The sequence below is a fragment of the Heterodontus francisci genome, chromosome 1, assembly GCF_036365525.1.
Source record: "Heterodontus francisci isolate sHetFra1 chromosome 1, sHetFra1.hap1, whole genome shotgun sequence".
Classification (NCBI taxonomy): domain Eukaryota; kingdom Metazoa; phylum Chordata; class Chondrichthyes; order Heterodontiformes; family Heterodontidae; genus Heterodontus; species Heterodontus francisci.
Genome location: NC_090371.1, coordinates 159,308,230 through 159,326,467, shown reverse-complemented (window position 1 = coordinate 159,326,467; position 18,238 = coordinate 159,308,230). Strand labels below are relative to the sequence as shown.

The 18,238-nt window shown below is 41.6% G+C and overlaps 1 protein-coding gene across 1 annotated transcript in view; it reads right to left on the bottom strand.

Annotated features, from left to right (window-relative positions):
- LOC137346826 (protein FAM184A-like) overlaps nucleotides 1-18,238 on the bottom strand; it is a 271,944-nt gene that overhangs the window by 71,540 nt on the left and 182,166 nt on the right. Inside the window, exons 2-3 of the mRNA XM_068010777.1 lie at nucleotides 8,026-8,868; nucleotides 4,137-4,272 (exon numbers count right to left, since the gene is read on the bottom strand). Of these exons, the coding sequence (XP_067866878.1) occupies nucleotides 4,137-4,272; nucleotides 8,026-8,868 (979 nt within the window). The remainder of the gene's footprint in view (nucleotides 1-4,136; nucleotides 4,273-8,025; nucleotides 8,869-18,238) is intronic.

The window sequence follows — 18,238 nt, the reverse complement described above, 5'->3', positions numbered from 1 at the left end:
TTATGACTTCTCTACTATTGTCTCTCCCCCCCCCCAAGTCTCTGACTTTACAGATTCAGTCTCATCGGAGGTTTGCCAACTTTTCCCAATCTGGTTGTAATCTGTCTGGGACGATTGGTCGTCTTCATAGGAAGTCTATGTTACTGATTTGGTTTTTGGTTTCTTCAGGTTGTAGTCGTCCTTTCAGTTTGGGTTTGTTCATTTTTATCTGGACCTTGCAAATGGATTACTGGCTGTTGCTTTTGTTGAACAGGAATGATATTCCTCTGATTTCTTTTTATGTTCCCTTCATTCATTCATATACGATCGCTGATAGATTTCATGTTTATGGATTACTGTACCTTCTCATTCCAGGACACATATCCAGACTTTTTGACCATTATTTAATTTAGGTAAGCTTCTCGCTTGAAATCTCCGATTGTAATTCTGGGTTTGTTTCCTTCTGTAGGAGTTTTCTCTTTCTCAAATTTTTTGTACTCTTCGGTACAAAGAAAATGCCTGATTGTGAAAGATGTATGAGCTCTCTACCAGTTGTTTTCCGTTATGCTGAAGAGTTGCTTGGAGTTTGCCTTTTACTCACAGTTGTGATCCACCTGGACCATGCAATTATATATCTGTCTGTTGTAGGTAATGTCTCTTCACCCAAGACTTTTGGTCAGACAAAACCGTGATGCTAGCCCCTGTGTCAAGCTTAAAATTCATGAGGTGTCCATTCACGTAGATATCTGCTGTCCAGAAATCTTGGTCTGGATTTCTGATTTCTCCCAAGAACTCTCCTGGTTCTTTCTCTTGTGGGTATTGCTGTACTTGATTCACTTCTGTTTGCGTGAAGGTCTTCTGCTTTGTACCTTTAAGTGAAGAAATTTTGCTGTGGCACATCTACCCATAGTGCCCAATTTTTCCACAATTAAAGCACTCAACTTTACTTTCTGGGCACTGCTCTCGTCTGTGGGTCTTCTTGGCTCCACAACGTTGGCAAGGTTTGCCTATGTTATGCACCTTCTCACCTGTATGTTTTTTCTGTTCCTCAAAGTGTTTCCCTGGCTTTGGCTTAATCAGTTGGATGGGCATTGGACCCCTTCTCATCCACAGCTTGTCTTCAGCTCATAGGATGTCCCTATTCTGTTTGTGAACTTCAGCCTGTCTTTACAATTTGAATGGCCTTTTCCAGTGTAAGGTCTTCCTTGGATTGCAACAGATCTGACAATTATTCATCTGCTATGCCGACAACTATCCTGTCTCTGATTAGTTCTGCCTTTAATTTGCCATATTCACAACCTTCTGTCAATATATACAGGTCATTAATATAGGAGTCTACAGATTCATCAGTCATCTGCATCTGCCTATTAAATTTGGCTCTTTCCAAGATTTTATTGGTATGGAGATTAAAATATTTATTAAAGGCTTGGAGTACCTCTTCGAATTTATTGGTAGCCTCATTGATCCCTTGTTGGACAATTAAATCATCCGCAATCACTCCAACTGAATACAGGAGGGTGTTCACTTGCTCCACTTCAGATTTGGTATGGATTTGAGAAGTAGTTATGAACCTTAAGAACCTTTTTCTCCATACTAGCCAATTTTGGACCTGATTAGGACCTTCTTGATTCTGGAAACTCTCAGACATTCCCAATTTTGGATCCATATTGCTTCCTTTTGTTTGCTAGGCTTTACTAAGGTGTTCCCCTTTAATTTTAAATTTTTCAGGCTTACTTAGCTTGAGGTGTTTGCATTCTGTTCAAAGCTTTCCCATGCTCCCTAACCTTTCCAGCGCTTTCCAATGATTACAGTGCTTTTTCTCCTCGGCGAGGCTCAGCAATGGCTGCCGACTGTATTCGCCTTCCTAGTCACTGATTCGACTGAGATCGCGTTCTGCACCCGATTTTTTTTCCAGTGTGCCATTTAAATAAATGGCCAGTTTCACTGTCTTGCCGATCCTGGATTGTCGCCCAAACTCAGACCCGACCGCTGGATGTGCTGGAAGTACCGACATAGACCGCCACGCTGCTGTGGTGTAGTCTGAGAGGCTGCAGAGCTTTCCACAGCCTCTTTTGCTGTTAAGTAGCTTTCTTACTGCACTGGGCCAGTATCTATCTTTAAATTTCTCTGTTGTTCCCCTGAAGTTTCTTCCAAAGGTAAGATTTTCAAATTCTCCTGGTCACTTTCACTGTTGCCACCATATTGCGTTGTCGGGTTTGTATTGGTAGCATTGTAGGACATTCTAGAGAAAGTCTTTCACTCTGGTAAAGGTTAACTAACAACTCTTTATTACTATCTACACTCTCAGCAAGCCACCTAAGCTAGCATCCTTCATGCTGCTATACCTTCTTCTTCTCAAGCCTATCTCATGTGACTGTTACATCATCACGGGGTCTCTCTCACTGTCTTCGGTATTAACCCTTTACATCCGTATACTACATGCATCTCATCAACCACATTACCCTCATCAACCCTCTCCGTTACCTCATCAAAAAAGTGAATTAAATTAGTTAAACATAATTTGCCTTTAACAAATCTGTGCTGGCTTTCCTTAATTAATCCACACTTATCAACTGGCTGTTAATTTAGTCCTGGATTATCATTTCTCAAAGCTTTCCCTGTAGTTTCTGGATTTATCCTTACACCCTTTTTGAACTACGGTGTAATATTTGCAATTCTCCAGTCCTCTGGAACCAGCCCCGTATCTAAGGAGGATTGGAAGGTTATGGCCAGTGCCTCCACAATTTCCACCCTTGTTTCTGTCAGTATCCTCGGATGCATCCCATCTGGCATTATGGCTCAAAAACATCAGTGTATATTCAACTGAGTATTTTAGTATTTATCAGGCAGCACCTAAAATTTCTTCCATCAATGACTGTGGAACTAAAGACTTTTAGCAATGTCGACTGTACCTTGTACCATCATTAATGCTGAGGCAGAGTCTGACAATGAAATGAGTGTGGCAGCAGCAGAAACAATTGAAATAAGGAGGCCAGCAGCAAAATCTTCCACTTGCCACAGCTATGTTAATGTCATTTTTATCAGCATTAATATATTTTTTCACATCTGCTTTAAAATTATAATTTAAAAAACAAACTCTCCAGCAGTAACATACAAAAAGGGTCAAACACCTGCGAGCAAAGCAATCACCCCCCAATTAATTCATAATTCTTTGTGCACACACCTCTCTATCTGGTACTAGTACAAGGTGACCTTTAAAAGTAGGTTTAGTGCATTTAATACAGAAATGCAGATGTTCACTTTTAGCCCTGTACCCAACATGTAATTTTCGACAGGCACCAACTCCAACTTGACCCGTTGAACGTACAGAGTGCGCTACTTCTTCAGAGCTACGATAGTTACACAAAATAAAAATGTGAGGAGCCCACAAATTAGTAGAAAATGATAACTGCCCGAGAGTGCATCTGAGTTTGCTTCATTTAGCTAAGCAATTTGGAGAAATGGATGTCAGACTTCAATTCTTAATTTTGGGCAGCTCATCTCAAGAATTTATGCCTGAAGCAATGAATTCCATGGTCACCTCTGGTCAGAGATTAAAGAGTTGTAAATCTATACTCTGCAAGCTTTGCCCTTATTTAAATTAGAAGGTGTTTTGGCCTTGACTCAGTGCTCAGGCAGTGCAGAGACACTGGGCAGACAATTCAGAATGATAAACGGGTGAGATATAGAGTTGTATACTACCAGGAAACTTAATTTAACATTTTTTTATCAAGTTTATCATATTGTCTTCAAGTCTTTCCCTACTACAATATGGGGTATCTGCTGTGCTTACTCAGGCAGCACCCAAAAAAATGGCAAAAGCAAAATACTGCAGATGTTAGGCTAACTGGTCTATAATTCCCTGGTATCCCCCTGACACTTTTCTTAAAAGCTGAGGGATCATATACCACTTCTCACAATGCGTTCAACAGAATAGCCAAGGTGCACAGTAAAACATGGCATACTGCAGTTCAAAGTTCAGCTTTGCATAATTTCCCTCTTTTTGAAATCTGGAATTAAAGAACCTGAAGAGACCCGGCAGTTGGCGACTAAAAGAGGCGTTTTTGAGCGAACTCTGCAATATGGATTTTGCATCAAGGCCTAGAAATCTGTTTACACCACCATCTTCTTGATGTGCTCTGACAATCTTTTCCTACCTGTTTTATGCTGTATTCCAGCTTCCTGCTCTAAAAACCTCTCCCGCAAGAGCTGAGCTTCATCTTCCGTCTTTTGTAGTTTTGCATTTGATGCTGCCAGTTTCTTATCTGCATTTTGGAGTTGTTTTTCCAAATCCTAAAATGCATAGTAAAAAGTCTGATTTGTGGAAAATGTAAAGCTTTGAACATGATATCATTATACAGCATGAAACTGACCAGTTCTAGTGGTATAATAATCTTAACTAGTTGGCTTTGTGAGTCTATGAGACAATCTTTCCTCCTTTAGATATAGCTAAATCAGATTTAAACATTTTTAGATGAAATTTTAGAAGATTTACTTGTAATTTTAGGCCTATGTACCATGTAAAGTTAAGCCATGGTACTTTTTCACACATAATACTTACAGGGTCATGTGCTCAGTTGCGCTTGCTAAGGGCAGAATCTTCCGGTCCCACGGAGATGGGTTTGGAGGCAGGACTGCAAGCAAAATGAGAAAATCTTGTGTTGGGGTGGTTCCCCGACACTTTCCTGCCTCTGAGTGAAGTTGGCAGAGTTGAGGTCTGACTGGCACCGACTAGCTGCCCGACAGTGGTGGGTAGCTAATTATTACCAATTAAGTGCTCATTTAGGGGTAAATTGGTGATGCCATCAGGATCTTCCTGTTGGCAGAGATGCCCCCTGCTGAGGCCAAAGCCTGGCAGAAGACTGGAGGCGGCCTTCTAGCAGGCTGGGATGTCATAAGAACATAAGAAATAGGAGCAGGAGTAGGCCATTCAGCCCCTCAAGCCCCTCGTCGACGCCTCCTTTAACTCTCCCAACCCCAGAGCTGTGGGTGCCAGAGGGCCACAGCTGCGGTCATAGGGGGTCTCCCCCTCCACAATGATGGCCTGGCAGCTGCGGCCACACTTTTAACAATTTAAGAAATCTTCAGAGGCATCCTCGCAGTCTTCCTCCTAAATCAGCAGCATCCACTTCTCCCGGTGGGGCTGATGGCCACCCACAGCCTCAGGCACTCCAATTGGCCCTCCCACGGGCGGAGCCTGCCTGCCATCCCTAATTGGACAGGTCTCCGGAGGTGGCCTATTAATTGGCCAACTCTGGGAAGATTGTGCAGGTGGGCGGGACTCTGACATCATCAGGGGTTGGGACACACACATGGTCCCGCACCTGAGAATCTCCTAATGGTATTGCTGAAAATAAAGACATGTTGTCAAAGCTTTTCGTCTTGCACTGGTGACAGACATAAGCTGGTGCATTCTCCATGGCAATGCCTCTACCAATCAAAGTTAACTTGCCAACCAATTAGCACTCTCTTCTCATACAGTACAAAGCTGTTGTTTTCCCTTACATTGGCATTCTTGTGGATTGTCCTGATGAGTGCAAGACGAAAAGCTTCAACAACATGTCTCTATTTTCAGCAATAATCAAGTTCTGTACTACCAAACGACAATCTTCTAAGAGAAAAGTCTGCCCAACAATGTCATTGTGCAGTAAGGGCACAGGATGCTCTGTATCAAACTTTGCTGAATATAAAAACTCTCCAATTCTGTTTGGCAGTTTGTCTCGTCTTCATTTGTCACACACTCTTTAAGGAGAAATTGAATACAGGGAGACCATAAGTGAGAAGAATTCTCTCCTCAGCTATCCCTTGGATCCATAAAATGTGGAATTTCTGCCTATTTGAATTATTGTGAGAAAAAGGCAGCCTCAGTTACAAGTGTGTGATCCTTCCTGTACAATTTTCTTGCAATTATTCTACAGGAATGATCCTCCCTGTCTCATTTTCCCCTATTTTCTTTTTTTAAATTCTTACATGGGATGTGGATCGCTGGCAATGCCAGCATTTGTTGCGCATCCTTAATTGCCCTTGAGAAGGTGTTGGTGTGCCGCCTTCTTGAACCGCTGCAGTCCATCTGGTGTAGGTACACCGACAGTGCTGTTAGGGAAGGAATTCCAGGTTTTTGACAAAGTGACATTGAAGGAACGACGATATAGTTTCCAAGTCAGGATGGATTGTGGCTTGGAGGGGAACTTGCAGGTAGTGGTGTTCCCATGCGTCTGCTGCCCTTGTTCTACTAGGTGGAAGAGTTTGCGGGTTTGGAAGGTGCTGTCTAAGGAGCCATGGCGAGTTGCTGCAGTGCATCTTGTAAATGGTACACACTGGTGCCACTGTGCGTTGGTGGTGGAGGGAGTGAAGGTTTAAGGTGGTAAATGGGGTGCCGATCAAGCGGGCTGCTTTGTCCTGGATGGTGTCAAGCTTCTTGACTGCTGTTGGAGCTGCAATCTTCCAGGCAAGTGGACAGTATTCCATCACACTCCTAACATGTGCCTTGTAGATGCTTGACAGGCATTGGGAGTCAGGAGGTGGGTTACTCACTGCAGGATTCCTAGCCTCTGACCTGCTCTTGTAGCCACAGTATTTATATGGCTAGTCTAGTTAAGTTTCGGGTCAATGGTAACCCCCAGGATGTTGATGGTGCACCTAGGCAAATCTTTATGCTCACATGGAATAAGAGGAAAATAAACCCGATTCTGTGGGTTCACTTTATTATTTTTGGGGATCAGAAAATATTTGGGCAGAATTTACCCTCATTATTTATAGCTACAGTTTTTAAATAAAGTTGGATAGGATATTATATCGTTGAAGCAGATGAGATGGCAATTGATGATAACTATGCATTGACTGGGTCTCCTAATGGCTTATGGTTAAATGTTTGGTAAAGTAGTGAGTCATAGAAACTGGGAAGGTTCCTTGGATTGATCCCGAGTCTATACTGAATTGTCTGTACTAAACGTGGATGGCAGTAGGGGTGCTACAATCGGCCACAGTGCTCTTGAGCTGATGAGCATGCACCAGCCAGGGTTTCTACAGGATCATGAGACGGTGACACCTGCTGGAAAATGCTCATGTGTGGATATGAGGTGAGAACAGAATTAGGCTTTGCTGTAATAAAGGCAAAATACTTTGGATGCTGGAAATCTGAAATAAAAACAGAAAGTGCTGGAAATACTCAGCAGGTCTGGCAGCATCTGTGGGGAGAGAAACAGAGTTCAAGTTTCAGGTCTGTTCTGATGAAAGATCGCTGACCTGTAACATTAACAGTGGAGAGGCAACCTCAAAGTTCACACAGAAATGGCACATATGGAATCATCCACCAGGATGACTCACAGCCTTCAGGAACAGATTGAGAAAAGGCAAGGGGAAAAAAATCACATTGTGACAAAAAGAAAAGACTAAAAATGTTAGTATGTTTATTTCAGATCATATGGTCAAAATAATTTTAAAAAGTGACAAAAATTAATGTATCCCAATGAACTGTGTTAAAATACAGAAACCATAACAACTTGCAGTAAAATGGCTGCATTAACTGTAAAACAAAATCCTGAGACGCTTTTATAGATAGACCTAAGGAAAACAGAAGCTGAGGCAGGTAAGGAAAGATCAGGATGGGTGACCAAAAACTTGGTGGAAGACATGGGTTTTGACAATGTGTTTAGGAGGGAAGAGGAGCAGAGAGGGAAATGGTTTAGGGATGGAATTCTGAAGAATATGACCCTGATGACTGAAGGTTTTGTTCTGTTACCATTGATGGAGCATAGGGTAAGGTGGGGCAGGAAAATGGGAATGGGAGATGGGGAGGGGGTGGGGGATGCACAAGTGGCGGTAAGACACTGGCCCCAAAAATCCACAAAATCTATTTTAGTATATTGAAGTTGTAGCAAATATTTCACCCCATGAAGCAGGTGGTAATCTTCAAAATATAAATGTTGATGGAAAAATAAATCAAAATGTATGATTTGGCTGGAAATGAATGATAATATTGCGAGAGATTTTGTACTTGACAATTTTGTTTCAATAGCTCCGAAACATTTAATACCGCATACTCACCTGGATTCTGAACTCTGCAGTATTTAACAGTTCCTGCAATTTCTGGCACTGATTTTTAAACTCATTCATCATTTGACATTTGACTTCCATGTCAGTCTCCAGTTTCTTCAGTTTTAACTGTAAGGTTATCTCTTGAGCTTGAAGACTCTTTTTTTGTTCTATTTGCCATTGTTTCAGTGTCTCAGTCACTGACTGCTGCAGGACTTTTTTCAAAGCTTCCAGTTCCTTTTGATGTGACACTTGTAGTTTACTCACTTTTTTCTCAAAATCTGCAGTTAGTCTCTTTTTCTCAGATTTTAGGATTTCTAACTCTTGATCCAAACTTTGAATATTCAGTTTGTGCTTTTCTTCCAATTTAATTTTTTCATCAAAACAGCCCCTTAGCGCTTTGAATTTTTCCTGAAGGTTTTCTGACTCTTGGTTTACTTTCATGATCTCTGTTATTGCGGACTGTTTATCCTGTTCTAACCTGCGTTGAACTTCCATGAAGTTTTGGAGATTGCTCTCAAATTCCTTCTTAATGTCAAGCATCTCCCTGGACAGTGCCATTATTCTTTCCGCATGTTCTTTCTCCATGTTCTTTTCCCGCCCCTCCACCTGCTGCTTGTAAACCTCAAAGTCGGCCAAAACTTCTTCCTTATGTTTCTTGTGCTTCTCCAGGGTATCTTCAAGGGACTGAATTTGGTGCCGCAAGTCCATCTCTTCTCCCTTTCTGTTTCTGTACTGTAAGATCTTTCCCCGTGTCTCAGCAATGATATGCTGGATCTCCTCCTGGTGAGCTTCCTTAATAGCCTGCAGGGAAGCCTCATGCTCATCACTTTTGGTATTTAATGCATATATGACCTATCAAGAATATAAAAAAACATATTTAGTGGTTAAAAATAACATGTTATTCCAGAAATCTCAAATAAAAACAAAATATGCTGCAAGAGGGCAGCTGATCAGGAGCTGAAAGAAAAAGGTTAAGGCGGAACTTTCCATCAGAACCCTCTGTTGCTTGGAGGTGGTCTAAGGTGAAGGGTCTTCTGATTTATTTTGTGTCTGGATCCTTGCAGTGAGATGGTTGAAGTCAGGAACTCAATGAGTAAGGAATCATAATTGCTAATCCTGAGTAGAGCTCCAATTAGCTGTGCATCCTTTGCCAACTTGAAAATGTTTTCTTTAGCACAAATCACATCACAAGTTTGACGAATTCACTCCAGCACTGCAAGTAAACTACATGATGTAGTTCACAGAGCTAATTGTGTGATCTGGTTGTGTGATTGGGCACCTCTAGAGAGCAGTGCACACAGAGAATGCAGCTTGCAAAATTGCATTCCTTTAGTCTTAAATTATTTGTCCATTACAGATGGGAAATCATATACTGTGAGCCAGCAATTTCTCAACTTGCACTGCCTGCAAGTGCTACTCCAAGCTGAGAGTGTTGAATTACAGAAGCAGGCCTAGTATAGGCAAAACAATTATGTTAGATGGTGTAGGACACGGACAATTATCTCAGGCTATTGCTGGAATGTGTGAGTGAACAATAAGCTTCCATTATATAGAAGAAAGCATGCATTCAGGATGTCCCAAAGCACTTTACAACAAAGCATTACTTCTGATGTGCATTCTCTACTTTTATGCACGCAAATACAGCAGTAAATTTACACATAGCAAGGTCTCACCAAAAAACAATTAAATGACCAGACAACCTGTGTTTCTGGTGATGTTAGTTGAGGGAGGAAAGTTGGTAAGGACAAATACCTGCTTTTTAAAAAAATATCACCAAAGGATTTGTTTGCAGTTACCTGAACAACATGACAGAACCTCAGTATAACATTTCATCTGAAAAATGGCTCCTCTGACAACACAGCACTCGCTCTTTTGCTGTAAAAAATACTTTGTAGAAGATATAATAGAATCTATTAAAAAAAACTTACAACTGCATGCACCTGACTTTGTTATCATCCCTTTGCCACATCGTTTATGTCAACTTTTTCCCATTCTAAGTTCCTATGTCTAAATTTCTAATTGATTTTAACTCTGTAAACTCATCACACTGCGACTGCACAATCTGGCCTCAGGTTCCCATAAATAGCTTAAAATGCTCTCTGAAATATTTTTTCACACCAATTTTTTTCAATAATATATTTTCTAATCATCAATGTAAGGTATTGAAATATAAAATCAAAATTTTAGATAGTTTGTAGGAACATGATTAACGCTATCCAATGAATTGTCCTTTGTGCCTTATACTTAAAGGCTTCAGCCTCTCCCAAAATCTTGTCTTGGTCTTGCCTGCAGCTGTAACTCTGTGACTGAATTTGGATTGTTCAGTCTAAGCATGAGCAGTGCACCCTATTTTCCAGCATGTATCAGTACAATTCAGCTGTACTGATAGAAAACTTTCCTTTAGCTTCTTCCACTTTCTACTCAGCTTTAAAAAACAAGAGACAAATGTTCAAAGTCTTTTAAGAACATAAGAAATAGGAGCAGGAGTAGGCCATTCAGCCCCTCAAGCCTGCCCCGCCATTCAATAAGATCATGGCTGATCTGTCCCAGGCCTCAACTCCTCTTTCGGGCCTGCTCTGCCTAACCCTCGACTCCCCGAGATTTCAAAAATCTATCTACCTCCTCCTTAAATACTTTCAGTGATCTAGCCTCCACAACTCTCTGATGCAGAGAATTCCAGAGATTCACCACCCTTTGAGAGAAGAAATTCCTTCGCATCTCAGTTTTAAATGTGTGCCCCCTTATTCTGTAATTATGTCCCCGAGTTCAAGATTTCCCCACCAGTGGAAACATCTTCTCAACATCTACCCTGTCAAGCCCCATTAAAATCTTATAGGTTTCTATAACATCAACTCTCATTCTTCTAAACTCCAATGAATAAAGGCCTAACCTGTTTAGCCGTTCTTGATAAGACAATCTCTTCACCCCAGGAATCAGCCTAGTGAACCTTTTCTGAACTGCCTCCAATGCTAGTATATCCTTCTTTAAATATGGGGACCAAAACTGTATGCAGTACTCCAGGTGTGGCCTCAACAACACCCTGTACAGTTGTAACAGGACTTCCCTATTTTTAAACTCTAACCCCCTAGCAATAAAGGCCAAAATTCCATTTGCCTTCCTAATTACTTGCTGCACCTGCATGCTAACCTTTTGTGTTTCATGCACAAGAACACCCAGATCCCTCTGTACTGCAGTATTTTGTAGTTATTGAGGTAAAATTCATAGAGTTTTCTTAAACAGAGTATGTGTGTGTCTGGTGTAGCAATGGTTTTGTTTTCCATCAACTTTAGGAAGTATGTTAAACTGAGCAAGAGAGAGAGAGACAGTGAATTAGAGAATTTTAGAGAGCAAAAGGGAGATAGTGGGGTGGGGGGGGGGGAGGTGGGTGGTGGCGGGAGAGACAGATGGACATGGATAAGAAAGATGGAAAATGGGAGGTGAGGAAGTTTTTCTATATTTAATATCAGTTCAAATTCCACAAAAACATTGAATTTTCAAGTCAACTAATTATCTCAAGCTTGTTTTGAAGATACAAAAGGTAAATGCGAATTGCTTATATCAGTGAAACAGAAGTTCTAATACCTATGAGACAAAGGGTGGAGAATGAGTGAGTGATAAAGGGAGTGAACAGAGGCAGAGAGAACATCACAAACTGAAGGAAGGTTGGACAGTTTCTTTCCACATTCTAATTTGAAAAACAAGTTTAAGTTTGAAAACAAACAAAGCTACTTTGAGGGAAACAGATTGTAAGGGAGTGGAAGGAGGAGGGGAGGATAGAAACAGACTGAGGGTAAGTGTGGCCTCTGGTCTCTCACCACCTGCTATTGGGTGAATTGAGTGAAAGTGGGCAAAGTGAATGAAAGGGTGAGGATGAAGTGATCAAGAGGAAGGAAATGATACAGAGATTGAGCAGGTATTTCAAAAGGGAAGATGTAGCGATGGGAATCAGGAGAGGTAGGGAGACCTAGTGTTGTAGTGTTTTGAAATTGCATTGTGCTTTGTGTACACTTGGGGCTGATGTAGAACACACATTCTAGCAAAAGGAAAGTGGAAGTAAAATAGAGAATAAAGAAGACTCCAACATATTCAACAGCCTGCAATCTTAGTCTCCAAACCTAACTGATCCACACTCCAGTCACGAGGACATCATAATGGTGACATGGTAAATAGAAAAGATGGCGAAAAACCAGAAACATTGCTTTCAGTTATCAAAATTTCTGAAGGTTTTTGTCTACTTTTCCAAACAGCATTTTAAGTTGCAGACTCCGTCATACAGGAAGTTTGTACGGTGTATACACACACACTGATCTCTCCAAAATAACCATCCAATCAAAAAATATATATAATCTTCGATCATTGCAGGGAAGTTTCCACTGAAAGGAACGCAATCCCGGATCCTTTATCACTGTGTTGCTGATCAGTATGGCGTTTTCTATGCCCAATCTACCACCCTTTGATGTGCATTCAGAGCCATCATCCATATCTCCACGTTGACAAAAGTGGCTGTGACGTTTCAAAGACCGATGGCAGGTTTTGCATTCACAGACGACACAAGGAAAAAGGCCTTGATTCTACAGTATGGAGGTGAAGAATTACAGGATATCTTTGAGACACTGACGCCTGAGCAAAATGACTACAACTCAGCAGAAAATGCACTGATGACCTGCTTTATGCCCAACAGAAACACCATATATGAAACAATTGTCTTCTGATGTACTAAGCAAGAAGGCAAACTATTGAGGCAACTAGCAACCAAATGTGACATCGGTGATGTTGAACATGTCAAACAGGAAATTAAAACACAAATAATTGAAGGCTGTCTCTCCAGTCAACTATGCCAAAAGCACTCGAGAAAGACAGAAAACTGTCAGAGCTGTTGCAGTTAGCAAGATCACTACTGCTGTCTGAGTCTAGAGTTACTGAAGTTGAGGCTACTAACAATAACTATCATACTCCAATTTCAACTCCTGTGAACATGAGCAGTGTAAAGCCTGTGGAAAACCTAACCACTTTGCTCGTGTTTGTCGCTCATCAGCAAAATCAACTAAGACCAATACCAACTACGTGTGCATTACACAGCAAAAAGGCAAGAGAATGTAGCTAATTTAGAGGCAGATGACCCAAAACATACTTTTGAGCTCTCTCTCAGACACAGCAAACAGCCATGAGTGACAGTGACCATTGGTTGCTTGGACGTCGATGCTCTCATAGATACAGGAGGGTTTGTCAATGTCATGGGAGACAAAACATTCAACAAACTTCAGGATTACCCGTCTCTCTGCAAGCCAGGAAATATGAATATTTTCCCTTACAATAGTTACAAACTGCTGAAAATTCTTGGAATTTTTGAAATGCCTGTCTCATTCAAAGACACTAGAATGAATGTTCTATTCTACGTCATATCTGGAGAATGTGACACACTCATCAGTTTCCGCACAGCAACAGATCTGCCCATGATTGCAGTCACATACACGATTCCTTCTCATAACCAAAATATTCTCCAACTGTATGCTGATCGCTTCACTGATATCGGCAAGCTGCATGTAAACCCGAATGTGCCCCCAGTTGTGCATCAATGGCGACAAATACCATTTCATGTCAGGAAACAGACAGAGAAGGAACTTGAGCACCTACTTGACCTTGACATTATTGAGAAAGTTGGGGATGAGCCTGCCCCTTGGGTCTCACCCATACAAGTGGTTAAGAAACCCAAGAGCGAGAACCAGATTAGAATCTGCATTGATATACAATCATCAAAGTAAGCCATACAACGAGAAAGACACTTGACACTGACACTTGATGATATTACAGAGAAAGTGAATGGTGCTAAACACTTCACTAAGTTTGTCCTCAAATCAGGTTCCCACCAAATCGAGCTTGCAGAAGAATCGAGAGACCTTACTGCATTCTCTACTCACATTAGTCTTTTTTGATACAAGAGGCTCAACTTTGGAGTCAGCTCAGCAGCTGAAGTATCTCAGCACTTGATTCAATCTGCACTTCAGGCACACTGAACATTATTGATGACATTCTGATCTACAGTCACAATGAAAGTGAACTTGAGACACATCTACATGCATGCGTACAACCTCTCACAGAACATAACCTCACCTTGAACAAAGACAAGTGTTTGTCCAATAAAAGCAGAATTTATTTCTTTGATCATGTGTTCAGTGGTGAAGGAGTATCACCAGATCCATGGAAAGTTGAAACCATTGCAAACCCTGCATATTCTACAAACATGCAAGAAGTCCAAAGTCTGCTAGGACTCATCACGTACTGCGGACACCTCATTCCTAACCTCACAACGTTATCTGCCCCCCCCCTACATGATCTGACAAACGATACCACCGAGTGAGAATGGACTAAATCACACAAACAGGCAGTACACCAGATCAAACAATGTTTATCAGCAAGTTGCACAAAAGCCTATTTTGACCCTGAGCAAACCACCCAGCTAGTCATGGATGCAAACATGGTTGCCTTAGGTGCAGTTGTCGTACAGAAAGACAAGACAGGTAACCCATCAATCATTGCGACGGCAACGTTATTCGCAAAGAGAGAAGCGCTCTCAATCACATGTTTTACACTTTCATCTCTACCTATATGGAAGCGAATGTAAAATAATAACTGATCATAGGTCACTATTGAGCCACATAGCAAATTATCCACTCGAGTAAAACGTTGGATACTCAGACTACAAGAGTACGAGTTCCAGCTTGTACCAGGCTAGCTCAACCCAGAGGATTACCTCTCATGACATCCATTGCGGACAGTTGGTCCTACTAATCATGGGAGGAAAAAGTTGATGAGTAACATCTTAATTATATAAGCATAAATGAACTGCCAAAGTCGCGAAAATTAGTTGACATCACAGCAGCAACAAAACAAGATGAGGCTTTGCAATTATGTATGAAAGCTATCGAATTATGAAATTGGAAAGACGTGATTGAGAAAACGTCTATAAACGAAATCACTCATACATTACAAGGTCTGCCCAATGTTCGTAATGAGTTCACCTTTACAACCACATCAGTTCTCGTATTACGCAACAACTGTATTATCATTCCACACTCATTGAGGGAATGTGTTATCGATATAGCACATGAAGGACATCAGGGAATTGTCAAGACCAAACAACTCCTTAGGGAACAGGTATGGTTCCCAGGAATTGACCACATGGTAGAGCACAAAATCAATCAGTGTTTGCCATGTCAAGCAACTACAATGTCAAATTTTCATGATCCTCTCAATATGTGCAAACTCCCTCCAGGACCATGATTGAAGTTAGCGCTGACTTCACAGATTTGCCCACAGGTGAATACCTACTTGTTTTCACTGATGACTACAGCAGATTCTCAATCATGGAATTAGTTATGTTAACTTCACCGAAAGCAGTCATCCCAAAGCTTGACCAGATCTTTGCTTTGTTTGGAATCCCTCAAATGGTAAGAAGTGACAATGGGCCCCCATTCAATAGCGATGATTTCAGCAAATTCGCAAACTATCTAGAGTTCACTCATAGGAAAATCACACCCCATTGGCCAAGAGCTAATGGAGAAGTCAAGAGATTTATGCAAACCTTGAAAGAAGTGATACGTACAGCTAGAGCTGAGAACAAGTTATAGAAGTTGGAGCTATATCACTTTCTTCATTATGACAGAGTGACTCCTCACTTGACTAATGGAAAACCTCCAGCTACACTCACCTTTGCACATCCTATGTGCACACGTCTTCCTGAGCTACCCTGGGGAGCTGATGGTCAACATGTACACAAATGCAATCGAGAACAGAAGGATCGAATGAAAAAAATGCAGAACGAAACATGAAACTTAGAGCTCCATAGCTAAAGCCAGGAGATAAAATACTTGTGAAACGTGACGGTCATGTTGGAAAACAAACATCCCCTTATGACATCCAACCATTTGTTGTGACCAACACAGAAGGATCAATGATGACTGTGAAGCACGATTCACAAATCATCACACGACACACGTCATTCTTCAAAGCACTGAATCTAATTCAAACATTGACACCTTAGATAAAGAACATAAGTCAAATGATACTACACCTGATGTCAGATGATATCCTACGCATGAGACAAAACGCCCACCATACTTAAGTAATGATGTGAACTACTTATGTTTAAGTTTATTGTTTACGTTTTGGAAACAACAATTGAAACAAGCTGGGCTGGATTTTATAGCTCCTCCACCGTCGGGAATGGTGGGGGAGGGTCAATGAAGATCAGTACGGCGGAGGCCCTCCACCAATCCTGACGGCGGCAGGCCCTGTACCGATCTCAGCGGCGGTGGCGAGGCCTCGTTGCGGTCGCCCCACCACTCAGCGATGGGACCCGTATTAAAATATGTAAATGCCTACTTACCATTCATCCTGCAGCGATTCTGCCATCACGTTGCCAGCTTCATTCTTGCCATTGACAATGCTGCACCTTCGAATCCCTGTTTGGGGAAACGTGGCGCGACACCTGTGGGGAGCAGGAGGAGGTTTTTTCTCTGCACGAGGGAGGCGGGGTTACAAGGCCTTGGATTGGTCAGGGCATTGATAGGAAGGGGTAAAGGACAAAGGTGCCGACCTTTGGGGGGGGGGGGGGGGGAAGGTCACTGCATTTATTTGAGCAAAACATTCACTTAACTTGCCCTTTAAATTTTAAATGTTCATTTAGGGTTGTCAGCTCTTTAAAAATGGCGCCGGCGCATTGGCACTGGAAGTTGTTGCCGGCAACAGCTTGCCTGCCCGCTCCACGTTATCGCAGGGGGCGCATGCCATGGCCATGCAAATGAGTCGCCGCATTTGAAATCGCGGAGGCTCCCTGCTGTGGTGCCCGTGCATGCGGGCCACATTTTTTGACACCCGCCGCTTACTTTGGAGCCTTAAAATGCAGCCCGCTATGTCTCTCATTTACTAAGAAGGGGAGGGATGTAGTGCAGTAGTGTTTTGAAATTGCAATTACATTGTGCTTTGTGTACACTTGGGGCTGCTGTACAACAAACATGCTGGCAAAGGGAAAGTGAAAGTAAAACAGAATAAAGAAGACTCTTTCATGTTCAACAACCTGCAGTCTCTGTCCACATATCTTATACTCACTCTAGTCCCGAGAACATCAAAGTAGACAATTGGGCAGGGACCACAATGGGGTGGGGAAAGCATGATTGATTGGAAGAGTGAATGGAAAGGGAGTTGCTGAAGGCTATTTTATTTCAAACACACCATCCTTCACCTGAAAAAAAAGAATTACATAGAGTTTAGGTGGAAGAAAAGAGAAAGATATTGCAACATTATGACAGCAGAGAGGTAAGAGATCACCGTCTCTAGTTTACTGTGTGCAAAGCCAAGCAAGATTGACTAGTAGGAATAAATTTAAAGGAATAATTAATTGATTACATGTTGTCAACTGAAAATCAGATCAGTAAATTTCGGCAAGATCTCTAATAAGTGAAAAAATGGAATTGTACATCAATGAATTGTCATGCACAACATTTATCTTAAGGTTCATAGATAATGGAACTGAAGGAATAACCACTTCACACTCACAACATGTTTATCCTACAGAATTCCTGATCCTTCAATGGTGGTGACAGCCACCCAAAAACTTTCATTCGAGACCACTGTCAAGTGGATTTCATGTTACTAATCTGAGAGATGGGATTTACTTTTGTAATTTGTTAGTGCTTTACTCAAAAGTTGAAACCAAATTATTCAAGTATTACTGAACAAAAAAAACAAAATACTGCAGATGCTGGAAATCTGAAACAAAAATGGAAGATTTTGGAGACACTGAGCAGCTCTGGCAGCATTTGTTCGGAGATGCCACTCCATTGGGTAAGAATCAAAAACCACAGATCTCTCCCTCAGGACAACCATGGTGTGTCTAAATGAGTCCCACACTTCATCTGACACACTTCCATTCCCACTCCCACTGGCTCGAAGCAGACAGGAAACCCATCTCCATATTAATTAAGGGCTCACTGCCGTGAAAATCCGAACTTTAATCAGTTTTCCACTGGAGGAGGGTGTCTGACCCAAAAACAGATGCAGCTCCTGTTTCCTGCCTCTTTGGTAAAAATTCAGCCCGACAAGTGACCCTGTCATTTCTCTGGTTTCATATCTGAATATTATTTGTTGATTCGGCTCCCTTTACAGCTATAAACAAAGAAAACCTATGAAATATTCTGTCATCTACTGTAAACAATTGAAGCAT